Source organism: Ranitomeya variabilis, chromosome 4 (genome assembly GCF_051348905.1).
Source record: "Ranitomeya variabilis isolate aRanVar5 chromosome 4, aRanVar5.hap1, whole genome shotgun sequence".
Taxonomy (NCBI): Eukaryota; Metazoa; Chordata; class Amphibia; order Anura; family Dendrobatidae; genus Ranitomeya; species Ranitomeya variabilis.
The window spans coordinates 440933361-440960678 of NC_135235.1; the positions used below are offsets into that span (position 1 = coordinate 440933361).

At 42.3% G+C, this 27318-nt stretch overlaps 1 protein-coding gene across 1 annotated transcript in view; it reads left to right on the forward strand.

Moving 5' to 3' along the window:
- Positions 1-22344, forward strand: part of USP36 (ubiquitin specific peptidase 36) — a 64336-nt gene extending 41992 nt beyond the window's left edge. The window contains exons 13-19 of the mRNA XM_077251466.1: positions 7367-7975; positions 10860-10990; positions 12525-13100; positions 17061-17215; positions 17641-17805; positions 17957-18072; positions 22067-22344. Coding sequence (XP_077107581.1) covers positions 7367-7975; positions 10860-10990; positions 12525-13100; positions 17061-17215; positions 17641-17805; positions 17957-18072; positions 22067-22195 — 1881 coding nt within the window. The 3' untranslated portion in view covers positions 22196-22344. The remainder of the gene's footprint in view (positions 1-7366; positions 7976-10859; positions 10991-12524; positions 13101-17060; positions 17216-17640; positions 17806-17956; positions 18073-22066) is intronic.
- Positions 22345-27318: the final 4974 nt, after the last annotated feature.

The window sequence follows — 27318 nt, forward strand, 5'->3', positions numbered from 1 at the left end:
TGGGAGTGGAGTCCATAATAATTTCTCTAATGAGCGGTCCCACGTGACCGCTGAACAGGGGAAGAGCTGCGGCACCCGGAGACCGTGTGACGGGCAGGGGGAGCGTGGGGAGCGTCAGGAGCGCCGGGACTAGGTGAGTATGCCTCAGCGCCCTCTCCCCCTCACCCGCCGACCGTGACTCGAGTATAAGCCGAGAGGGGCACTTTCAGCCCAAAAATCTCGGCTTATACTAGTACGGAGTATATACGGTGTATGTATATGTGTGTGTGTATATATATATATATATATATATATATATATATATATATATATATATATATATATATATATATATATATATATATATATATATATATATATATATATATATATATAATTTTTTTTATTTTTTTTTTTTTTTTTATTAATATGTGTGTGTGTATAATATAGCAGTACGGTTTACCTGCGGACTTGCCAAATTCAGTCTGGAAAAATCCACACCACTTTCCGCAACGTTTGCACGTGGCCTTAGATTACAATTACCGTGTTAAGTAGCATGTGACCACAGGACGGCTGTGATGAATCACAGGTCCAAATCTTTGTTGCATGATTCTCTGGCCGCATCAGCTAACGGGCCTCCTTCCAGTAGACAAACCGAGTCCAAAATCAGAAGCTGCCTATTATCCCCTAGGCTGCGCCCTTCCACACGCTGCGCCGACCCCTGGGCTGTGCAGCCTGAGTCCAACAAAGGAAGCCTGTTGGCTGGTAACTGCACAAGAGTTCACAGCTCTGTGATAATTGGTGGACTTGGTGCTGGGGGACACAGGGTCTATGCCTTTTGCCCCCCACCCGGGGAGGGTTTCAAAGGCCTTTTTGCTTGAGCTAATTCAAAAAAAGCCATTGGTCTGCCCTGTCTAAGGGTACTGTCACACAGTGGCACTTTGGTCGCTACGACGGTACGATCCGTGACGTTCCAGCGATATCCATACGATATCGCAGTGTCTGACACGCAGCAGCGATCAGGGACCCTGCTGAGAATCGTACGTCGTAGCAGATCGTTTGGAACTTTCTTTCGTCGCTGGATCTCCCGCTGTCATCGCTGGATCGTTGTGTGTGACAGCGATCCAGCGATTCGTTCGCTTGTAACCAGGGTAAACATCAGGTTACTAAGCGCAGGGCCGCGCTTAGTAACCCGATGTTTACCGTGGTTACCAGCGTAAAAGTAAAAAAAAACTAAACAGTACATACTTACATTCCGGTGTCTGTCCCCCGGCGTTCTGCTTCTCTGCACTGTGAGCGCCGGCCGGCCGGAAAGCGAGCACAGCGGTGACGTCACCGCTGTGCTTTCCGGCTGGCACAGACACAGTGGAGAGAAGCAGAACGCCGGGGGACAGACACTGGAATGTAAGTATGTACTGTTTGGTTTTTTTTACTTTTACGCTGGTAACCAGGGTAAACATCGGGTTACTAAGCGCGGCCCTGCGCTTAGTAACCCGATGTTTACCCTGGTTACCCGGGGCCTTCGGCATCGTTGGTCGCTGGAGAGCTGTCTGTGTGACAGCTCCCCAGCGACCACACAACCACTTACCAACGATCACGGCCAGGTCGTATCGCTGGTCGTGATCGTTGGTAAATCGTTATGTGAGACGGTACCCTAAGGAAGTGCCTTCGCTGGATAATGAGGTCCCATTGTTTGTGTATTTGAATTCCCTTTTGGCCTGGTGGGGAATGCAAAGGCGGGGGCTGAGTTTATGAGCAAGTATTTTGGGCCTAACTGTGTCTGATAGGGAATTCCATCAGATATTTCCCATATCTGTGTCGTTTTTATAAAATCATGAGCCATTAGCTGAGTTATGGTGCAGGTTAGTCCTGCCTGCCACCAGCTTCCCACTGCTGACAACTTTGTCACTATTATGCCAATTTCAGACAAGTGTATGACAAATTGGTCGTTTTTCACCCTGAAAACAAATTGAAGGTTTTTCATCCATATGGTGATCCATATGTAACCTGTTTGTTTGTTTTTCTTTCAAATAATTTTTATTAAACATTATACATGGCAGATGTCAAATACGTGAAGATTTATAAATTTTATAAAGGGAAGGAAGATGGTGGGATAAGGGAGGGGAGGAGGGGAGGGAGAGGGAACGGTAAAGGGAAGGAAACATAGGAAAAGAAACTGGAGAACTTTAATTCCAATATTATTTTCCAAGATGAGATAAGAAATAAAACCATAACTTCCATTTTAGGTAAGTACGATCTCAGATACTGCCAACAGGGAATGTAAAAAAAACCTGAGATCTCCCCTAAAAGTTGGTGTAACAAAATTAGCAATACAGGAGATACCTAAAAAAAAAGAAAATTAATCGACCCAATAACAACAGATAGGTCAAAAGGACAAACTATGTTTGAGGAAACACAGCATTCCACCTGTCCCATTTTAAACCGTACTTGGATAAATTTCCGTTTATAACTGCGAATCTGCGTTCCAGTGAATTATGGACATTTGACACTAGTTGACCTCTCCTCTATAAGAAGCAACGTGAAAAGAACAAGTTTATTACATACAATTGAAGCAACAAATTATAAACTTTTAAACAGTTAAACAGCAAGGAGTGAGAACCACTAAAGTTCTCTTGAAGGATCTCACTCTCAGTGAGATCTCTTCTGGTATGGGGAAAAGTTTGTGTAATGAGAGACTCCAGCTACACCCATGGTGAGCGTAAGAGACCAACAAATAACAAAACTACACTACGCAGGGTCAAAGAAGTATAATGTTAGGCTACCCATTAGAGAGAAACTTAAGGAAGTCCCAGCCTTCATCTGGACTTATCAAGGGGATCACCTTCCCTCTATACGAGACCAGAAGTTTAGTAGGGAAGCCCCACTTGTATTGGATCCCCCTGTCCCTCAACTTTGCAGTGACCTCTCTAAAGGACCTGCGAACATCAATAGTGTGTTTTGAAAGGTCCGCATAAAGTTTTATGTGCGTATATGGATCCGGGAATGAGCCTTTCTCTCTCAGGAAATTTTGCACCTTTTCTTTAGTCTCAAAAAAGTGTATCCTAAGGATGGTATCTCTCGGTTTATCTGGAGAAATTTGGGGGGGTCTAGGCAATCTATGTATCCTATCTATGGATAACTCGAGGTCCGTTAGATTGGGGATGGCTGTTTTAAAGAGGGTTTTAGTATATTCAGAAAGGTCTGTTTGAGCGATATTTTCAGGGATGCCTCTGATCTTGATATTGTTTCTTCTATTCCTATCCTCAAGATCTGCAAGCTTGAATTGTAAATTAACCAATTCTGTTTTCATATCTGAGTTTTGTTTTTCAAGGGATACAGTTCTGATCTCTAGCTCTTTAACCTTTTTTTTTGCTCAATTCTAATTTCTTGGTAATTCCCTCACAAACTTCAGAAAAGGAGTTTTGAAACTTCTCCAGACCCTTCTCAAGCCTCTTATCTATAAGATCAGACATTTTTTGGAAAAAAATCTCATTAGGGTCTATCTTCCCCTCCTCTAATAATGTTTGGACATCAATTCTTCTTCGGGTAGCGGGACTCTCATTAGGGGAGTAATCCTTAAATGAGTCAGAGTCCTCAGATCCAGAACCGTCTATAAGGTCCCTAGACGCGGTGTCCCTTTTTGATGACTTAGATGTGTCCATGGACTCAGAAGGCAATATTTAGGTCAGCGGGAGGTTGTTTTTTAGTGGCCCTTAGTGCTTTGGGGGATGTAGGAACTACTTTTCGTTGGGTATGAGGGCAAGGATTTTTGAGTGCCTAATTTGGGTATATTACTAGAAGCATTTCCAGATGTTTTGCCTTTGCTAGGAAGGGGAGATATTGGTTTAAAGGGAACCTATCACCCCGTTTTTTAAAAATTAGATAAAAATAGTGTGAAATAGGGGCAGAGCTGGGCTTTACATTAGTGCCTTTTTGGTGCCTTTACACCCCCGTTAGGCTGCCGAAATACCTTTGTGAAGTGGCCGTTTTGTCCTGTCACTCAAGTTGGTCAGGTCGGATGGGCGTGGTCACAGCGCTGTTTCTCCCCCAGATCAGGCTCATCATTACGTTGGTGGCGTAGTGGTGTGCGTATGTCCAAAGAGAAGATCCACTGCCCAGGAGATTCAAAACAGCGCGGTCTACGCTATTCGCCGTTTACCGGTGGGCGCGGCCATCTTTCCTGTGGCCGCGCGTGCGCAGATGGAGCGCTCTGCTGCCCGGGGCTTCAGGAAAATGGCCGCGGGATTCCACGCGTGCGCAGATGGAGATCGCGGCGGCCATTTTCCTGAAGCACCGGGCAGCAGAACGCTCCATCTGCGCACGTGCGGCCACAGGAAAGATGGCCGCGCCCACCGGTAAACGGCGAATAGCGTAGACCGCGCTGTTTTGAATCTCCTGGGCAGTGGATCTTCTCTTTGGACATGCGCACACCACTACGCCACCAACGTAATGATGAGCCTGATCTGGGGGAGACACAGCGCTGTGACCACGCCCATCCGGCCTGACCAACTTGAGTGACAGGACAAAACGGCCACTTCACAAAGGTATTTCGGCAGCCTAACGGGGGTGTAAAGGCACTAATGTAAAGCCCAGCTCTGCCCCTATTTCACACTATTTTTATCTAATCTTTAAAAAACGGGGTGATAGGAATAGGTGATCACGATTGCGAGATTGAGAGATATCCTCTGAGGATCTGGAGAAGGAGGGGAGCAGAGGGTTTTTGTCTTTTGAAACATATTTCCTTGTTCCTTTTCTTTGTTCCATTTTTAAGTATTTGTACCCTGTCTTTTAATCTTATTAAAGGGGAAGCAGCCTCAATAGTTTGTGTTGTAATGAATCAGTAATTGTTCCTTATAAACAATGTAGATGGTTATGCACAGTGCACTCCGCACAATGTTACAGAGCTTTATAAACAAATCACAGGCTTGTATCACAGTATTATACTCTGTCTGTGGAAGTGGTAGTCCACAGTGTGTCTCCCGTGGTCGAAATATGCAAAGTTCTACAACACAACCTCACGTATAGTGACAGCCACGTTCCGCAATACGGTTTCTATATATGATGTGGGTGGTGTAACACAGCGCAGTTTCTGTTAGTAAAAAAGATAGAGGCTCACAGTATAGCACCTGTATACAAGTATAAAGTGTTCCTTGGCTCAGCTCTTTATTAGATTTAGCAGAGTTATAATGCGTGATACTTGCAAACCAGATTAACTCTGTTCCACGGCGCGACTCCCACTAGCAGGTCAGCAACGCTTCACAATACAGCTCCAACTAGTAGTAATATAGTGATCCGAGTCACAGCTTCAGCAAATTATAGATTGAAAATGCACAGCGCGACTCCCACTGGCAACAATGAAGTCCCACACCGCGGCTCCGCCCACCGTAGTAACCAAGTTCCACAATGTGGCTCCCGCTGCTTATGTTACCTATGCCCGTGGGGGTGATGAGGCAAAGTTGTCAATCTGTGGTGGCTTGTTGATTGATCCAGCAGCGGTGTGTCCTCCAATGACAGTTCTGCCTCTTCTGTCTGTGTGCAGGCACAGCGGTCAGGAGCGGTTCCCTGCTAGTGAAACAGGGGCTCCAGAGCGAGTGCTGCGGCCCGTGACTGCAAGGAACTAATGAGAGAGGTCAGGGGCAGCGTTAAGGAGAGTAACGGCTGGGGCTGCGCGGGGAAGGAGGCTCAGTCTGCGGCGCCGGTGTGGCTGTCACTCAATGCTCCCTGTTGTGCTGCGTGCAGAGAAGTAGCGGCTGTAGCAGCGCGAGGAAGGAGGCCCGGGTAGCAGCGTCGGTGAAGCGGTCACTCACCGCTCACTGCTGGGCTGCGTGCAGGAAGATATCGGCTGGGGCTGCGTGGGGAAGGAGGTTCGGTCAGGGGCGCCGGTGGAGCTGTCACTCACCGCTCCGCCTCCGGTCTTCTTGTCTGCTGCTTTAGGAAACCTCCACGTCGCGCAGGTGCTCCGCTCCTGGTTCTTGTCTCAGGCGGCTGCAGGCGGCTTGGGATGCAGGGGATCCGGAGTAGATGTTGCGGGCCGACCTTTCACCACCGCGGTGAGAGCAGGCTTCTTCAGACTCCTATTGCTGCTCGGCGGTCCCGCCCCTCTGACTCCTGTTGTTGTTCGGCGGTCCGGCTCCTGTGAGAAGGGATGGCGCCGCTGTGTCTGGATACACCAATCTAGTTGTTTCTGTACTAGGCTGGTGTTATTCAGTGGTAGGGGCCACTCCAGTATTCACAGCTTTTAGGTATCCTCGGGTGAGTTGCTGGAGTCCTGTGCCCGGCTTGGAGAGAAGGCTCTTCTTTGCAACAGGTCACACTTACTGGCATGTGTCTCTTCCCACTGCAAAATCTCCTTGTTTGTTAATAAAGGGAAGGGGTGAGAGCCCTCACCCTCTTTCTGTGTCTGTAGTGGGTATTCAAAGCCCGATGAGGTTTTAAATATATCTGCAGCTTCTTTGCCTGCATAGGCAGCAGATTACAGGGGCTGGATTCTCCACCATGCGGCTCCAAAATGGGCACCGTCTTCTTAGGAAGGAGGAGAGCAGCCCGTTGCTCAAAGTCCACAACTCGGGGTCTCCTGAGGCTAGAGACCTGCTTCAGGGCTCCTCTTGCTCCCAGTAGCGTTGTAAAAGGAAATATGTCCCTGAAAAAGCTTTATCTGGACTCTAAAGTAGCTTTAAGTAGCTTAGAATGGGGTTCCTAGCTGGAGCTCACAACTCGTGCCTCTTCACATGGCAAGAGCTAGGCCACACCCCCCTGTTTGTTTGTTTTTAACATCTGTTTGATACATAGAAATTCAAGGCCAAGTTCCATTTTTTTCTGTTAGTAATGCAGTGAATTTGTTATAATCAGTTGCCATAAGGATTGCATGGTGTCTGTATCGCATTCATAGAGGTGTTACCACGCAGCCAGTAATGAGGAGCTGGACGAGTGCTGAGTTTTCTCCTCAATCATTGAATAGCCTTGGTTTATGTGCTGTCCTTATGATATCTGTTGTGTGAAATATGCTCCTCTGAGCAAGACCTTATTTTGGAGAGGAATAAATCTTTGTATCGGTGATAGCTGGAGCTCATGAATATGAAGGTGAACGTTAGATGGCATTGTGAGGCGTCCAGAGCTCAAGCCACAATTAATAAAATGTGATTATGTAAATGAAACCATATTGACCGGTATGGGAGACACATTGGTACTCGTCACTAGAGAGGGCAGCATAAACCCAGTGACTGATTCCCCATTAATGTATGATTGCTCTTTCCATTTGTATTTTGAGCTCTGTAATTCAGGCTTAGCTTACTGCCGATACTGATGCAGGAGATCCGGTAAAAATTACTTGGTGGTATTATTGCTTAATCTGAACTGATTTGCCCATGTATTTTTTTTTTATTTCCAGAAACTTGAGGGTTTGCATGAGAAAAAGCCACAAAAAGTGGAAGACATTGGGGTCCCAGTCAGTCACTCGCACATTTTGCCTTGCAACAAGGACCATAATGGAGTTAACCGTACACGACCTCTTAGCGCGGGCCCTTCGCCGAAGCTCAGCTGTAAAACATCATATGCCCCTTATTTCTTGGATGATCAATTGAGTAGAATGAAAAAGCCTCTTCATGCCAAGTTAAAGGTGTCCAATTCCACAAGCCCCACTAATGAAGCAGTAATGCAGGAAGATTCCAAACCAAACTGGGATAATGAGGATCTGGCTCCATCTTCTGCTGCTAAAACTGGAAATATTGAAAACCAGGAAAGTACTAACAAGACAAAGCAAGAAGAGATGGAAAATGTAAAGCAACAAGAATCTCACATGAATGGACAGTCTTCAACTCAAAGCTCTCCCACTAGTGGGAACACAACTTCCTCATGCTGCTCTCCAACAATGGAAGCTGAGCATCCTGGGACAGCCAGTGCTATGAAATCAAAGTCACCCACACTGGCCAGTGTCTGTGAGGCGTTAACTACAATGTCACCACCACCTGCCAAAAAACTAGCCCTATCAGCTAAAAAGGTGAGTTTGTGAAGACCGCAATTACCATGGCATACAATGCTCTGTACAGTCAGACATTGACAGTAGACGGGGTAAACTGATTTTCTTACATGCTAAGAGGACAGTAAACCTAATGACACCTTCTATAGATGATAGTTGTTAAGGGGTCTGTCTACTCTGATTCCCTTCTTATCACTCAGATCAATAATACAATTGTTACATTGTAATTAAATTAGCATGAATTGAATTTCGTATGAGATTTTAATGTTTTGACAATAAAATACAAACCGTACTTACCTCTACAAAAAAAATTGACTTGAGGCTATATTCATGTACTAGAGTTGAAGGGCTACTCCAGGAATTTCTAGAACAATAACTAATGGTAATGTCGTTATTAATAAATTCTTAAATACTTTTAATAAGCTAATCCAGATTCTGTTGCGATGGAGGTAACCACTATAGTATAAAAATAACAGCAATTTTGTTACACTGACAGATATCTGTCCTAGAACGTTAGAATTAGTGCCAGTGACCATGTGGAGTCGAAATCGTGACCTGTAGCTATGAATAGTCTTTCAGAAAGATGGCGAGGGAGGTGAGAGACAGTGTTGTGGGCAACCTCTTCTAATACTAGAGAAGAGGACAGATGGTGTGAGCAGCCTCTTCTTACCACAACACCCCTGGTATCGCCAGTATTGGATCAGAAAGCAAGGGTGGACAGCAGTCTGAGCGACCTCTTTTTACCTCCGTTAGCCCCTGGCATCGTCAGTATTAGATCAGAAAGCCAGGGGTGGACAGCAGTGTGAGAGACGTCGTCTTACCTCAACACTCCTGTTATCTCCAGATTAGAATATTCATTTGGAGCATGTTTCTATATATGAAGGAGACCCTGGAGCTTCCTACTGCACATACTCTGACACCTGTCTTAATGTAGGAGGGCAGGTTTCTGTTAGTGTAACAAGATGGGCGTCATTTTAATTCTAAAGTGATTACTTCCATAGAGAAAATGATTGTGATTTTCTAATCAAACGTATTAAATAAATATAGGACATATCATTATAAATTCTTAATATTTTTACTGTTCCTGAAGAAAATCTTCAAAGGGAAACTCGGTAGAATCAACCGTGCTAAGCCATTTATATGATTCTTTGATATCTGATGCCTTATTCTTGAAAAATCCATACTTTTCTTATTGTGTAAATGAGCTGTTAAGATCTTTAGACTGGATACTGATCTTCAAGATACTTGGCTTCCAAAGTTTATTTTAAATGAAACAAGGCATTACCAGTGTGAGACATGTAATGACTGACAGCTATAATCACATTTAACAGAATTGATCTTTCTTGCATTACAAACACATCTACAGCTGCAGTTGTCCTATAACAGTGCTGTTAGCTCTGCTGTGTCAGACTTCAAATAACACTTCAGCTTTCAGCTCATGATCAGACTGTGGGAGGGGAGCAGTACTACAGCAGAACTTTGTCTCATTACCAACACATCTGCATTTGTAGTTCTCATCTCATAGTGCTCTCAGTTTTGTTAAACTGCCCACTCCTCCCCACACTGGATGTGTGAGACAAAAGCTAAAGAAAAGTTAATTGTAGTCAGGCACAGCTCTGCAGCTGTGCTGACAGCAGAAGATGAGAGGTGGAGCTGCAACGTGTTTGTAGTAAGCCAAAGTTCAGCTCTGCTGTACTGTGAGTTATCACACACAGCTCTGCAGTACGATCAGGAGAGCACACTGATAGTTATTACATGTCTTGAACAAGTAACACCCCCTTTCATTTAACTTCTTAGTGACCAGTCAAACTTCCACAAACCCAAGATCGGGGCTCTAAGGTCCACCTTTTCAATTAAGTGGTGGATGAGCATTTGCCCAACCTCTCCATTTATTATCCACTGGACATTATTCATTCAGTTGCCTCAATCTGCACCATGTAAATTCTTTAAAAGTTTTTAAACCGTTTTTCACCATTCAAATGTATGGCGAAAAGATAAAAAGGCATTAAAAAGTGCTTTTTTTTTTTTACAGAGTTTTTCCGGAGACCACTCTGGTGTTTGGTGCAGAAGTTGTCCACTACTTGGATAACTCCTTGTCATACCCCATGCTTGGTCCCGAGTTAACATAAAAAAGCTTATACTCTCCTTCCGTGCCGGCATCCTTCCCGCGATTTCGACATTCGCTCTCCTTGGTGTTCCCGTCCTGTTGTGACACGTGACCCTGGCGCCCAATCAGCCCTGGCGTCAGTCAAGAAGTGGTTGTCCTACTAGTGGACAACCCTTCTAAACTTGTTGTCACAGGCAGTTTCAGTGACTGGTAAGCTCACTATACACAGCTGATAACACAGGATTCACCAGTTACAATAGCTGATGTCACACATGAACATCCCCCCACATCATAATAATTTTGCACACGCTCATTATATGCTTCAGTACAAAATATACGTCAGAGTCTGTTCATTGATGCTAACTTACATGTGGATTCCAAAACATACCTTTAACAGAAAAACCTGATTTTACACAGTAGGTCATTTTGTGATGGTGCACAGTCCCTTTCATTAAAGTGCATGGTGGAATTGTGTGGGAATAGAATTAGTTAAAAATTAGTAGTCAAATGTTTCTTTTTGCTTAATATCCTTATGCATCTTTTTCTTTATCCTATTAACTGTGTTGTTTTTGCTATGGCTGTGGTCTACGATTTCCACCTGTCGATGTCCTTTTCTCTCCTCATTATATCCTTTCTATACATCCTTATCTACACCTATATTTCATATTAATTTCTGTGGCTTCTAGAAGTATATATAAAATCTCTATTTTTCCCCTTCTTTTTCATTTGTTTTAATTTGCCTCAAACCTCCCTTTTTTCTTTACACCACCAAGATTTTATTTATGTCAATAACTACAGGGCAGCATGCCGCAGAAGGGAAGCAGAAATGACGCCCGCTCCCTTCTTCCTCACTCAATCACTGCCGGCTCCACTCATCCCATCTCAGTTTCCCCTGGTCCCGCCACAATCAGGCTGCTCCATACTCATTGGTAAGTGAAGCTGTCTCATCTCTGATAATGGATTTCATAGTAAAGACAGAAATATCATATCATATATATATATATGCTTTTCACCTCTTATTAGTAAAAATATCATGTGGTGTGCAATATGCAAAGTCATACAGTGTCTTTTACATAACTTTTATTTTGTAACTAGCTGTTTCCAGCCAGCTAACGCTCGGCACGCTCATTGCTATCTAATTAACGCTGCTGGGTAATGTGTGGGGACAGAGCCTCATGTGGTAATGTGTGGGGACGGAGCCTTGTGTGGTGATGTGGTGGGGGGGCGGCTTTACGTGTGGTAATGTGGTGGGGGGGCGGGATTATGTGTGGTAATGTGGTGGGGGGTCTGGATTATGTGTGGTGGAGGGGCGGGATTATGCGTGGTGATGTGGTGGAGGGGTGGGATTATGCGTGGTGATGTGGGGGGGCGGGATTGTGTGTGGTAATGTGGTGGGGGGCGGGATTGTGTGTGGTAATGTGGGGGGCGGGATTGTGTGTGGAAATGTCGTGGGGGGGCGGGATTGTGTGTGGAAATGTCGTGGGGGGGCGGGATTGTGTGTGGAAATGTCGTGGGGGGGCGGGATTGTGTGTGGAAATGTTGTGGGGGGGCGGGATTGTGTGTGGTAATGTGGTGGGGGGACGGGATTGTGTGTGGTAATGTGGTGGGGGGACGGGATTGTGTGTGGTAATGTGGTGGGGGGACGGGATTGTGTGTGGTAATGTGGGGGGGCGAGGTTATGTGGTGGGGGGGCAGGGTTGTGTGTGGTAATGTGGTGGGGGGCAGCATTGTGTGGTGATGGGGCGGGATTATGTGTGGTAATGTGGGGGTGGGAATGTGTGCGGTAATGGGGTGGGGGGCGGGATTGTGTGGTGTTGTGGGGGGCGGAGCTACTGTGCAGGGGACGGGATTAGCGAGTAATCACGATGCTTTATATATATATATATATATATATATATATATATATATATATATATTTTATTCTTGAGTAAGACAGTTACTATCAGTTTCATTTCTTTTGGGTAAATGGTATAATGGCGCAATATGCTTAACACTGTGATCATTATTGGATAATGGTGGTGTAGTGTGGGAATTGGGAGTGCATTAGGGCCTGAAATAATCCTGGCTCTTAGTAAGTTGGTGAGCATGCATCAGTGGTTGTCCAGGACTAACCTATTGTACACCTGTTTGCTTTTAATGAAGTGCCGGACTTGGGTGTGGCCATGAAACAATGTATGGCGCTGCCTTCAGTACATTGCTTACATCTGGCCACTGCCAGAGCAGGCATCTGCTAATCGGTAGTGGTATCAGACCCCAAAGATCTCATATTGATGACCTATCCAGAGGAAGGTCAGCCATAGGCAAGTCTCCATCACCTTCTTTGGCTGCATTGGCTCGGAAGCATGGCCAGGCATATGGCCAAACGCAAAAAAAAAAAAAAAAAAAAATCAAATGTGTCACTAGAAGTAATAGTAAAGTTTGCCCGGCTGGGTAAAAGCAGTTAATACATTTCTTGTCTTATAGGGAATCACAAGCTGCAGAAAACAATTATGGGACTTGTAGCAATACCCCTAAGCAGAAATCTTTCAAATTCCATGTAAAACATACACAGCATAGTGTGTCACAATCCCAACAACTTCCTTCACTTAGCCACCGTGCCAACCTTTCTTCAGAGAAGACCAATTCGTCAGCCATGGCATTCCAAGCCACTGTGAAGGACAGATCTGTAGAAACACTGGTTACAGGGTCTGCAAATGAAAGTGACAAATACCAGTTACAGTCGCTTAGCAAACATTGTAATGGGGACAATGGAGTCAGTAATATTATGAAGAAAAAGAAGAAGAAAAAGAGGAAAGCTTTGGAAATGGAAAGAAGGACAGAAAGTATGACATCTCATTTGGAGACACGGACTATGAATGCCCATGAATTAAAAGAAGGCAAAGTAAAACGTAAGAAATGTAAACCTCCAAAGGCCAACAAAAGGACAGACCTTATATTAGAAATGCTTTCCCCAACTTCACAAGAGACAACAGAAAGAAAGCGGAAGAGTTTGCAGTCTGCTCAGCATGAGATGGAGAAGCCCCTGATACACTCAAATGGGTAAGAACTCAGCCCGTTATCACATTGTGCTCCTGATTCAGCTAGGATTGAGAGGGCGAATCCACAGTGGAAAGCCACAAAATGTATGTGCTAGAATTGGTATAATGTGGATTTCAACAGCATGTTAATACTATTTTCAGAATATTTCTACTATAAGCGGGTTTTGAAAAACTCTTATCCACCATTTATTGTACTGTACATGGTTTCCATTCCTTAAAGGTAACCTTTCATGTAAAATAACACTAATAACCTGCCGATATGGGGTTAATCTGTAGGTTAATGGCATTCTGACACTGTGCTGTGCCCACACCGAGAGCCCCACTGCCAGGAGGAAATGAACTTCATTCCTCTCAGCAGCCCCTCTCTTTCTTTCAGCCACAGGGGTGGCGCTGTCACTGTTTCAGTTACCCCTTCTGTGCAAAAAGAGCTGTGGCTGTATCTGCGCTCCCAGCACTGACTGATAGCGAGCAATAATGCTGATCCTGCTGTCAGTCAATAACGGAGGCACGGTTCTAGTCACAGTTCTCTGCACTGAACGGTAACTGCAACTGTGATACCTGTGTGGCTGAAAAAGCAAAGCTGGCAAGTGGAATAAAGAGAGTTTCCTCCCGCAGTAGGGCTTTCGGTGCACAGAGTGCTGTTAACCTGCAGGTTAATAGCGCTATTTTACATGACATGTACCCTTTAATGTGGTCTAAAAGAAAAAACCTTTCTCCTAACGTCAAAGGCATCTTGCTGCTATTGATTTTGAGGTGATGTATAATAAGAACTTTTCCAGCTATGTTATGTCTGGCCATGTGTGAAATTCCCCCTATATGTTTTAAGAGGTAAAGTTTCTCCCTGTAGAGAATGCAAATTTGGCATAGGAAGATACTTGGGCCATGCAATGCTTCACTGGGAATTTAAATATCCAAGTAGCCAATTCTGAGAGGGACAGGACCCTAGTGCCGAATATTGGTGGATGCAATACTAAAACATGGGACATCATACTTTGTAGGTGGCTGTGTGGGGAGGTGCTAGTGGACATCCTACTATTGTGCTGACATTGTGCTGTGGGGGGACATCATAACATTCTGTTTGAAGGGACATCATATTGTTTGACTGGCTGTGTGGACGGACATCATATTGTTGTGGAGGGAGGCTGGGTGGAAATCATACTGTGTGGGGGCATCATACTGTGTCGAGAGCTGTTGCTCAAGATACAAGGGCTGAATAGTAGCATTATGATTTACTGGGTTTTTATAATAAACTGTTAAAAAAAAAGTAAACCGTAAACTATATGGTTTTGATTCACTGCTACTGGTAAGAATACAGGTTACGATAAGCCCTGCCGTAACATGTATTAGCAGTAGCAGCTAGTGAACATACTTAAAGGGTAATCGTTATGTTCACATGTACATGTGATTTATGCAATAAAAATGAAAATATAACTTCTTTCTCCAACTAGACTGATCAGTCATTCTCAAAATTCTCAATTCACGGGTAAAATCTGTATTCGTTGAATATTTTCAAATTACTGAGGTAGAATCTTATCAGTAGCAAATGTCATCTTCTATGTAGCTGAGAGGGGATGAGGAGCTGGAAGCGGAGTTCCTGCCTCTTGACCCCTCTCATCTATATGGAATCTTACTGAACTGCCATCTCCTACCTAACTAATGTAAAAATCTGTTTTCACGGGATACCATCTCAGTGGACAGAGAAGCACAGGTCTCTGATAAAATATATTACAAAATGTTATATTTTCATGTGTACTAATGAAACGTAAACGACAGTTTATCTTTAATTCTGATCAGTATTAAGTGATAAAAATTAATATCATTCTGCTCATCAATTATTATGATTATTGTTTTAAGATTGACATTTTGGTCTGGCCCTCCACAATAGCAGGGCTGTGGAGTCGGTACTTTATGTACATGCTCAGTAGTGACCAGTGCTCTAAATCGTAGCCAGGGAAATTGAGGAGTCTGAGTCGGGCATTTGGCCACAGTCTTGCACATGTTCTCTCATGTGTGGCCCCTTGGGAAAATGTAATTACCCACCTTTGCTCTAACTCATTATTTATGTTCTCACGTCACTCGTTTGTGTCAAGGGTTGTCGCAGTGCCTTTGTACGTTGTAACTAGCATTATCCCAATTTCCTTAAATTTGACCACCTCCATTTTATCCACTAAGATATGTTGATGTGTGCAGTTCTTGAAATACTGGCCCTGACTAACCTAGCTAGACCATGCTTTGTTTGACGTTGCTCTTAACGTTTGATTCTCATACTAATGTGGATTCACACTGAACGTGATCCATAACAATCTCACTTGATATAATGCTGCACTCCAGGGTCCAATGTCTAATTTTTGTACGGGGAATCTCCAATGAAGAGCAGATATCTCTAATAAAGTGGTCATTCAGTGTGGGAGGTATGTTCCCACATAGCGTAAATGCTTTATTTTTTCTGGTGTGTTTAACCCCTTAACTTCCGCCGATACGCCTTTTAACGGTGACATAAGTACCCTTTACTTTTGCCACAGCGCCACTTTTTAACGGCCCTGAGGAATAAAGCTATAGCGCACCCCAGAGTCGGAATTTCTCTGGGGTCTCTGCTACCAGGGGTAGCTGAGACCCCAGAGAACATGATTCGGGTCGGTTTTTACCGACCCCGGTGTTGCAATCGCCATTAACAGTATAACGGCGACCGCAAAATTTTTTTTTTTTTTTTTTTTCCTTCTCTCCCCATACAGGCACGTTGTCCTTGCATGGGCTCTCCAAACACGACATGGCACCACCATTGATTCCAGCCAAACAGTGCTCCCTGCCTTCTGAGCCTTGCCATGCACCCAAACAGTGGCTTTTCCTCACATATGGAGTATCGGCGTACTCAGGAGAAATTGCACAACTTTTATGGTCCATTTTCTCCTGATACCGTTGTGAAAATAAAAAGAAAAAACGGCTCCAAAGTAAATTTTTTGTGAAAAAAGTAAAAATGTTCTTGAATGTCGTTTGGCGCACCTTGAGGGGTGCAGTTTTTAGAATGTTGTCACTTTTGGGTATTTTCTGTTATATTGACCCTCCAAACTAACTGGGTGGTCATTAATGGAAAAAAATGGTATTGCAAATTTTGTTGGAAAAATGAGAAATCGCTGGTAAACTTTTAACCCTTATGACGCCCTACCCAAAAAAACTTGTTTCCATAGTTGTGCTGATGTAAAATTGACATGTGGGAGATGTTATTTATTAACTATTTTGTGTGACACCACTCTGATTAGAGTGCGCAAAAATTAAAAGTTTGAAAATTGAAAGATTTTTGCCAAGTTTCCGTCCCCCCCGCCCCCCCCCCCCCCCCCCCCCCGAAATAAACGCATGTTAGACTGAAGAAATTTTACCACTAACATGAAGTACAATGTCACGAAAAAAACCTCAGAATCAGTGGGATTTGTTGAAGTGTTCCAGATCTATAACCTCATAAACTGACAGTGGTCGGAATTGTAAAATTGGCCCGGTCAGTGAGCTGCAAATTGGCTCTGTCGCTAAGGGGTTAACAGCATTTAGGATGATGCAGGCAATTGTTTGTTTTTTTGGTGTGGCTTTCTATATTTACGGGGAGTCTGAAAAAATGTGGAATCACGTCATTTCTCCTCTAATAAAAATAAAGGCGTTCAAAACAACCGTTGTATAAACCCTCACCAAAAAGCATCACCAAAAGGGAGAATGCATCAAGAAAAGTAGTAAACAGGACAGATTTCGACTAATTTGGGGTGTGGCCAAAAAAAAGTACCATTTCTGTATGTGGGAACATAGCCTTAATGTCAAAATGTAAAACCATAACACTGGGAAAATTAAAACCTTTTAACTTTATTTATTTATTTTTAGAATAGAGAGATGTATCCTGAAATTGATTGTCAAAGAGACGTCTTAAACGAACTGCTGTTAGTAATAGTTGATAGTAATCTCTATGTTGACTTTATCTTAGTACCACTGACCGTTCATATGATGACAAAGGTGTGGATTGTGTTGCTAGAAAAGCAAAGAAAATGAAGCTGAAAGTACAAGAAGTGGACAGTGTTCAGACTCTGGAAACGGAATCTAGTGGAAAACAGAAGCAAAAGGTTCAGAGAGAAAATTCTGGTAAGATGAAGTTACTATTTAAATAGATTTCTGGATTCAAGTTACACAAGAACAACATCTGCTTGGTGATTGTTGTCCCCTAGTTTGGGGGTGTTTCCCACACTCCAAAGACATACTGCTGGGGAATTGTGACAACGTATGTAAAGCGCTGCAGAATGTCTCCACTGTACAAGCAAGCAGCTACATGTATGGAACCTCTCGCCAGGTGTTCACAATATAAACTAGAGCTATTACCTTTAACTGGTCTATTACCAGGCCGTCAACCTTTAGAAAAGTCTTCCAGCTGCCCCTGAACATCCAAACAAGTGCATTATTCTACTCGGCACAGTCTGGTCCAATAGGCGCATTCCCATAGATGGCAATTCTTCCCAAGTTCTGTTTTCATTGCAATCTAGGAAAAGTAATCTTATTTCTTCCCTACTTAGATTCTGTGTTTGTATGGGACACCCACATCAAAGATGGATACAAACGATATAATTCAATTAATGGTGCTGACAAGAAATTTCGCCTTAATTGGGATGGTACGAGGAATTCATCTGTTGTCCAAGAACTGATGAAAAACTCTAGTAATAAAGCCTATGGGACTGAAGGTAAGATGTGGAAGAAAAAGGAACCGATCATTTGAAACACATATATGCAATAACTAAACAAGTGTGAGGAAATGCAATTTAAATGACTATTCTGAAGCTGACATGATAGAGGATATTGATTACAATTCTCACTATATATTCTCTGCTGTAGTGCATACGTGGGATGGAGAAGCATCTGCAGTGAGCCAAGATGCTGTGAATTATGCAGAGGAGGCAAAAATTAGCACCGTTATAGATGACTGGGATGAAGAATTTGACAGAGGAAAGGTAATCAAACTTTGACTTGAATTTGATATTAAATTTGACTTAAAGAGCACTGAACAAGTCCCCCATGCCCTCCAACCCATCGCACTTTATAAATACCTTGCCTAACAAGCCATTTATCCTGGATGACGCATTAACAGATGCTTCAAAAAAAGTATTTTTACAGTCTGTTTATTAATATGCAAATAATTTTTTGACTAGTCGTCCAACTCGGCATGTGATTAGCAAGAGCCAGTGTCTCATGCATGCCCACGACTTTATTTCCTGCATGTCATTGTGCCCCTGAAGCCGGGTGTACGGCTCACTGCACATATCCAGAAGTGAAGACGACTGGTAACGAGCACAGAGGGAGTAAGAACTGTTGCTGACTCGCTGTGAGCTCTGTTCTTATGAAGTCAGGTTTCTTTGCTTCTGGACATGCGCAGTATCTGATGAAGCCAGGGGCATGATGACATGTGAGTGGGACACTTAGTCTGGGAAAACAAACACCCCATCGACTAGTCAAAAGATTATTTGCATATTAAAAACAGACTTAAAAAAAATAAACATCTCTTGGCCCCTTCACCACCGAGCGAGTTTCCATGTTTGAGGTTTTTCATTTTTTGCTCCCCTTCTTCCCAGAGCCATAACTTGTTTTATGCCAGACGATTTGTAAACTTGAGTGACAGCAATGATTTTACCACATTGGATAACAGAAAAAAACAACTCCAAGTTAAGTGCAAATGCAAAACAAAAGTGCAATTCCACAATTGTTTTTGGGTTGTTTTTTTTTTTTACCATGTTAACTAAAAGCTAAAACTGACCTGGCAAAATTATTCTCCAGGTCATTACAAGTTCGCAAATACCAAACCTGTGTAGGTTCTGTTTTAAGTGTTGGGGGGGGGGGAATCCGACCTTTGGTAAGAAAAAATTTTTTTGTTTATGGTGCCATTTTCCGAGACCTGTACTTTCTCTCAATTTACCATCATCTGGGCTAGCTAAGGGCTTATTGTTTTTTGTCTGACGTGCTGAAGGTTTTTTTATTGATACCATTTTGGGGTTGATACAATGTTTTGATCACTTGTGTGGGTTATAGAGTCCGTCTCGTGCTACCACGAGCGTCTCCAGACTCTGTCACATTGTCACATGTGCTCAGTGTGAACCTGCTTTCATCCTTGAAGAGCACAGGGCGCCAGTGGCTAATTTGACAATCCTGGTGTTCTGTGGCAAATGCCAAGCATCCTGCACAGTGTTGCGCTGTGAGCACAACCACCATCTGTGGTAGTCGGGCTCTCAGATCATCCTCATGGAGTCGGTTTCTAACCGTTTGTGCATACACATGCACATTGTGGCCTACTGGAGGTCATTTTGCAGGGCTCTGGCAGTGCTCTTCTTGTTCCTCCTTGCACAAAGACTGAGGTAGCGGTCCTGCTGCTGGGTTGTTGCCCTCCTATGGCTCCCTCCACATCTCCTGGTGTACTGGCCTGTCTCCTGGTAGTGCCTCCAGCCTCAGGACACTACGCTGACAGACACAGCAAACCTTCTTGCCACAGCTCGCATTGATGTGCCATCCTGGATGAGCTGCACTACCTGAGCCACTTGTGTGGGTTGTAGAGTCCATCTCATGCTACCACGAGTGTGAAAGCACAACCAACATTCAAAAGTGACCAAAACATCAGCCAGAAAGCATTGGTACTGAGATGTGGTCTGTGGTCCCCACCTGCAGAACCACTCCATTATTGAGTGTGTCTTGATAATTATATAACAGTATTCACTGCGTTGAGTAAAAAAAGACTATATAACGTGATGTAAATATCAAAAAGTAAGGTATACTCACTTTTGTAGTGGAGATAGTTGGAAAATATTCATAGAGCCATAAGAGGATAAAATATCCAATGGTAGAAGCTAGTGAGATGATATGGTAATTAGTACCTGGTATCGGTATAATAATAGTGACATGCAGACTGGTTCTGAATAGTAGATAATTACTTGCTCCAATAAACAGATGAAAAAGTACCAAAACTAGTCCAAAAAAGAATAAGTGCTGGTATGCGTGATCCAAAGGTAAAAAAAAAATAAAAAAAAATACTGGAAATAAAAATTATAATAAAGGGATCACAGTGTATTGAAATGATGTATAGGAGTTCCAATTGTATAATGGCCCTTACTGGGTTAAATCGCTGTTTGTGAGTGGGACCTAGGTCCTGCAAGTCATCTAGAGATGGCCTTTAACTGTAGCCTGCCCAGTACTGCTTGTAAAAGTGGTGATACAGCGTTTTACTGATAGGAAGAGCAACTGGAAGCAGTTAATAAATGTAAAGTGTTACCATCCGGGGACTTGCATTGGCGTCTGTAGAAGTCTGTGCCTGAGGTATACTTAGGCTACGTTCACATTTGCGGTCAGCGCCGCAGCGTCGGGCGCCGCAGCGTCGCCGCATGCGTCATGCGCCCCTATATTTAACATGGGGGCGCATGGACATGCGTCGCACTTGCGTTTTGCGCCGCATGCGTCACTGCGGCGCCCGCGTCCGGGCGCAGAGGACGCAGCAAGTTGCATTTTTGCTGCGTCCAAAATCAATGGAAAAAAGGACGCATGCGGCGCAAAACGCAAATGTGAACGTAGCCTTACTGGAGTGTAAACATTGGTGGCAAAGCTGCTGTCTGGTGAGAGCGGATGGATGCCTGACGCTGCTAGCAGGTGCTGATCTCTGCTGTAGATAGGTTCCCAGCGGGGAAAGCAGGAAGACGAGAGACGCCAGCACCTAGCGTGCCCCGGCCGGAAGCAGACGCTGAGGACGCAGCAGGATAGGGAGACGGAACTACTGTAACGTCACTGGGAAGAAGGGACGGGTGCGCGAATGGATAGTTTTCCTACTCGTTTCAAGGGGTAACTCCACTATTCACCAGCAGTCTAGCACTTTTTTTTTTTTTCTCTCCCCTAGTGGATAGCGCCACTGTTTTCTAGTACTATCAATTTTCCCTCTCCTGTGTCTTGATAATTGCCAATAATTTCCATCTGTTGTCTATTCCATTTGCACAACAGCATGTGAAATTGATTGTCAAACAGTGTTACTTCCTAAGTGGACATTTTGATTTCACAGAAGTTTGATTTACTTGGAGTTATATTCTGTTGTTTAAGTGTTCCCCTTTTTTTTTTTTTTTTTGAGCATTGTACAAATGCTGGTGGGTTGGAGGGCATGGTGGACCTGTCAGGTTCCGTTTAATTATAAGCCTTTTTACTTGGTTGTCTTTTGGCTGGGGTGACAGTGGACTTGTGAATCCGTACATTGTGCACTGCGAGTAATTCTGGAGCGGGCAGTTATGTGACTGCAAGTATGCGATTTGCATATTTTCGGCCACATTCCAACTAGACTGTCAAGCCTCGCTCAATACACTTGAATTGATTGGGACTGTGTATTGATTGGGATTGTGCCCATCGAGTCAGCACATAGCCACATGTGTACAAATCACATATTTGTGGTGACACTCCTGATGCCGGCACCAGAGAATCCTAACACTGTGCATGCGATGTGAGCATTCACAAGTCTGTAGCCACATAGTGACTGCAGACTGGTAGTCTAAGGCTGGACAACCCCTTTAACGCTTTCCTGATACAGGACTAAATGTAGAACATACTGGAAAGTGCAGTTGTATTGGGCATACAAGGAGCTGACCTCGTTTCATACAATGCAGGTGCTAATAATCTCTGAATGCGGCATTTAAATGGTGCAGCGCCACTGGTGTGTCCGTTCTCATGTCGCTCCCCTCCCTCTCGACCCCACAAGCACCCAGCGTTAGCACTGATTGGTTTCCATGTCCGCCAAAAGCCTACTGATTTCTACTATAAACTATAATTTTGATGTAAAAGTAGTGAAAAATAAAAGCTAGCCATATGCCTTAGTAGTACATGAGATCACCCCTTTACCTCTCACAGCTAAGTAAGGCTCTCCTTTATATACATGGAAAAAGAAATAGAAAAAGATGTCACTCTTGCTTATGTATCTACTTTTTTTTTCAGGTGAAAAAGATCAAAATTCGTCGCGACAAATGGAGAATAAAAAATGGTTTTCAGTCTTTGCAGAGCCGACGTAACTTCTGGTCAGTCACTCACTCCCGACAGTTCTCAGTGATGCCATACAAGTACTGATGACACGATGGGAGATCACTTGTTTTCTGATTCCCTACAATATCTTCCATACACATTATCAGTAATAAAATAACTGAGAGCCGTGTGCTGTGTAATAGCTCTGTTATTGTCAGACGTGACAGATTCTGCACGAAAATTGCAATGAAAACTTAACGACTCAATGGTATGTGATGAGAAATGGGGATTTACCGCCGCAGAAGGACACAAAGAAATCATCAAGAAGCAATATTTTCCAGTCCCTGTAGGCCAGGTGCTTAGCATACTCTTATCCATCATGCCATGTAGAGTGATCAGTCAAGGGCTGTGATCACACCACATTTAGTGTGTACGCCCCACAAAAAATGTTTGTGTGCATCTGTGTGTTGTACAAGTGCATTGATTATAATTGTTGACATAAGAGGTAGTTGCATACCTGTAAGATGCATCCTAAAAGTACTAAAAAACATCCTGCTTATACAGTATGTTTGATAGTTTTATCAATGGGAAATCAAAGTGCATGCTCCAAGGATAATATATATGTCAGAAATGTCCCCCCCCCCCACCCAATGAATCCTTAAAGGGAGAGTGTTATCAGAAAATGACTTATTGTTTAAATCAAAAATGTATCTTTTAAATATATATTTTTATACTTATTAATAATTTTTTCTATTTTTGTGTACAAAAAATAATCCCAAGCTGGATTACAATGAAAGGTAGAACCTGTATATAGATAACACTGGATTACAATATTCAAAATAGATGATGGTCACAGTCACAGAACATGCTTAGAAAATGCACATGGCAGTCACTGAACATCTGCAGTCTACAGGTTCTTATTGTCCAAGTAACAACTGTAGAAGAATATGTCTAAATATTATTAACAGTATCTTGACAAGATGGCTGCTATTTACATACAAATAATAGATGTAAAAAGAAAAACACATTAGGGAAAAAAAAATCAGTATCTGCTTATATTACTAAAATAAATATGGTTGATACATTCCCTTTAAATCTGACTTGTTCTGACCTTTTAGTTAAGTGCTTATAAGAAGCAGAATTAAACCCATTCCCAGGTGCTGTAATGTTTCAAGATGGGATACAAGACCTGTCCAGTATCAGGTAATTGTAATTTTTCATAACTTTTGAGTCCTGCTCGCCTTTTTATATCAAAGATTTGAAGCCTATTTTAACTGTTTAATGAACTAAATAGATTTTTTTTATTCTGTGTAAAATTCTACTTTTCCAATATCCTTTTTGTTTTGGCGACTGTTGATGTATGCCATTTAGGTCATTTTAACATACAAGGTGATTAGTAACATCTACATTTCTTATCTGTATGTAGCTGTAGCCCATCTAAAAATCTACATTTGCTACAAAATGACCATTTTGCAGGTTCAGTTGATGCCGTGTTGTAAAAGGTTGATGCATGAAGATAATCTCCATCCATCCATATTGCTTATATATATATATATATATATATATATATATATATATATATATATATATATATATATATATATATATATATATATATATATATATATATATATATTAAAAGAGTTTAATAGATGTTTTTATTAAGAATTAACCTATGCACTGCAATGTAAAAAAATAAATCAAACGCGACCCGCCATGCTTATGTTCGGTCTTTTGAGTGTCTTTTAACTGCTTTACATTTGTAGAGACACAAATCGGCTAAAAGAAGCAACCTAACTATCCTCTGGGGGGCTTCCACTTGGAAGCCACACACTATTTTTTTACATACAAGTGAAAAAACACCTGCAAACAGCAACCATAAAGGACAGTCCTGGAAAAACACTGCCGGCATTTTCCTGAAGTGTCTCCTGCATGAAACACTCGGCGTGTACGCTGGCGTGTAAAATACGCCATGTGCACATACCCTTATATTCAAACGTCCCGTTCTTTCAGGAAATGCATGCACATTGGCAGCAGTGAACGGGCTCTGAACTTATATTTTATATGAAATCACCTACTGAACGCGTACAAAGGTTATTGTGCCTGGCTGTGACCTCGCCTATTGGGAATAGTGGATTCTATGTTATCAGCCGTGTCTAGAGGTGTTAGTGGTTATTGTATTCCTGTCTCTGATAAGGAGCCTGCTGAAAATTTCCTGAAAGGACAGGAAGGCGTATTTAAAAAAGACAAAAACAATGGGCACTGTGAAAAATGCAATATTAACTTGTTTTTATTTATTTTTTTTAATAAAGATCTTGATGTGAAAAATTTGCCCCAAGCTTTTTAAAAACGTATGTAACACAAAACTCTTAATCTAAATAGGTCATTTTCTAATAATACGCTCGCTTTAACGCTTAAAGAAATGGCAATGAAAGCACTTATTTCATGAGGACTATGATCTAACATGTTAAAATCCATCATATCTGACTGTCGTTTATGAACTGATGGGTTCATGATGTCGCTGTAGACATTAAATTGCCAACATTTGTATAATGTGTATGACCTGATATAGTTTGTTATAATACATGTCCGGCAATGTTTCACCCTAAACATCGTATACACTAATGTAATTGATCTGCTTAGCAAAGGGGATAAACTAAACACAGACATTGTTCTAGTGATTGTCGGAGGCCATATCGTTTTTACATCAAATTGGCAGCATCTCTAAGTAGCGCCATATCACACATCTTTTTCCCATCATTGCAAGGGTTTCAATCGACTAGCATCAGACATAGGTGGCATATGACTGAGTTATGCCACCAAAGTTCGTGGCAAGTCCTTGAATAGTATGGTAGGCTGACAACAGTATTTTGTGCCAAGCACAGTTGTCATTTCTCTGACTTTACACATAGGCTTATCTAGCCTTTGGCTACCTGCCAACGGACTGCAAATTTTCTGATTTTTGTGTTAGTATGTGTAGGACAAGATATTCACAAGCATGGTGTATTTATCAGTGCTGCAGGGGGTATAAAGGATCTAAACGCGGTCTAAAATGCCATGTTAGTTGCCATAGCTTTATTTCGTAGCTATCTAGGGGATGAATCTGGCACAGTTCTTTCAGTTAACAGTCTTATTGCTCTTGATAGTCGGCTATGACTTCCTAATAAATTATCTATATTTTTTACTTTAAAAAAAAAAAAAAAAAACACACCTAATGTGCAAAATGACTATACTAATATGTTCACAATCATATAGTGGATTTCCAATGATTGTGTACTTCTAATGGGCTTCATCTTTCAGCTTTATCTGAAGAACAACTGTTTTCTCATTTGAGATTCTCATGTGAATTCTAATTTCTGATCAAAAATAAAATATAACTTGTCCCTTTTATTTATCAAAGGGGAGATGTTCTCATGTTTGCAATGTGTTCTTGCATCTCTTTTGTACTGCACTATTGTTCAGGTAAAAAGTTTTTTATTGTTAAGGCATCCCTGGTTCTTCCTAGGTATCATACATACTGTAAGGCACAGGACATATGTATAAGTATAAATAAATATTGAAGTATATAGATTGGTGTGGTGTTTTTTGTATGTAATACAGTCACAGCAGCTTGCACCTGTTCACACTTGCTTTATTCTGTTAGGAGGTGCTGGTCAGTCTTTCATAGTAGTAAACATTTGGAGGTAGAAAGGTCACTTTGTTGTGGTTGGTTGACACTCTCAAACTGGTCAATTTGTTCACTAACTATATTCATTTTATAAGAATATTCCATATGACAGTAATGCAGTTTAAATTTCACATATTCGGTGTTTTCATACATCTAGGCAGTGTTCTGTACTCTTTAGTTGTTACATATACAACCCCCTTATATGTACATCTAAAGTGATTATGTATTCTAGAGAAAACGGGGAAGTGAAACTTTAGTGGCATTACATTGTGGGCAATGGGTAGGTGATTGCCCGACACAACAATGGCGGAGATTCTGTTCACAAAGCTGCAGTGCTGAGACTGTATGAGAGTTTCAGGCAAGCAGCATACTAGGTGTGGGAAAACAAACCTGCCAGTGATTTATTCACCTTGGATTTTGAGATAGCAACATACTAGGTGCAGTGAGCAGAAGGCAGACAAAAATATCTGAGCAGTGATTTAGCCCTCTTGAGACTGTATAGGAGTTTCAAGGTGGAGTGAGCAAGCAGTGAGGGAGTGTGTGAGCTGCATGTAGTGCTAACAGAGAAACCAGAACACAATGTCTCTTGGGAAATGTAGTCTAGAGATAACAGAGGGAGTGTTGGCAAGAAGTACAAAACATCAATCTGCAGGGGCTGAAGAGTGGAGTTTGAAGACTCAACATTACATGGACTTAAGATAAATTACTCTCAGATGTAATAGAAAAAGTATATGCCAATAGTTTGCCGACCCTGCTGTATTTATCGACCAGAGAGTGCCGAATCCAGCTGGCAAAGTGTGCACAAAACTGGACGGGAAATCCAGCACAACCATCCGTCAGTAAAAAAAATGCTTCCATTTTATTAGTAATCCATTAAAAATAGAAGAAAAAAGTTGAAGAAAACTGTAAACTCTTACGTGTTTCAAGCGGAACTGACCTTAATCATAACATTTGTTATGATTTATGTTCCGCTTGAAACGTGTAAGTCTTTAAAATTTTCTTCAACTTTTTTTTCTTCTAATTTTAATGGATTACTAATAAAATGGAACATTTTTTTTACCGACTGATAGTTGTGCTGACTTCCTTTCTTACCTACTCATAGATGTGTCTTTACTATTTTTCTCCACATCAGATTCTACCACATACTGTTATGCGACCATAAAAGCTTTTTTTTTTTTTTTTTTTTTTTTTAAATCAGTCATACATTCACAGTTTAGAAAGAGCCCAATTTGTAAATTGACTAGGATGTGTATGTACAAAATCCTACCAGAAAAGAGAACATGCTGAAGTTGCAGGACATGATGCTTAGTTGGAGTGGTGAATTTATGGTGGGGTCGTTATGCTCCAGAGTGTAATACACTGATGTTTATTGTCCATGAATTTTTTTCTAATGTTGCCTAACTTTAAAACCTTAAATTACTTTTACTTGTGTGCAGGAGAACAGCAAATAGACCTACAAAACCATGCCACTGATTGTGATGGCCACAGCTGCTCCATCTGGCCTTACATGTAAGAGGGTTGTTCACTACTTTTAATATTGATCAATTATCCTTGGGATAGG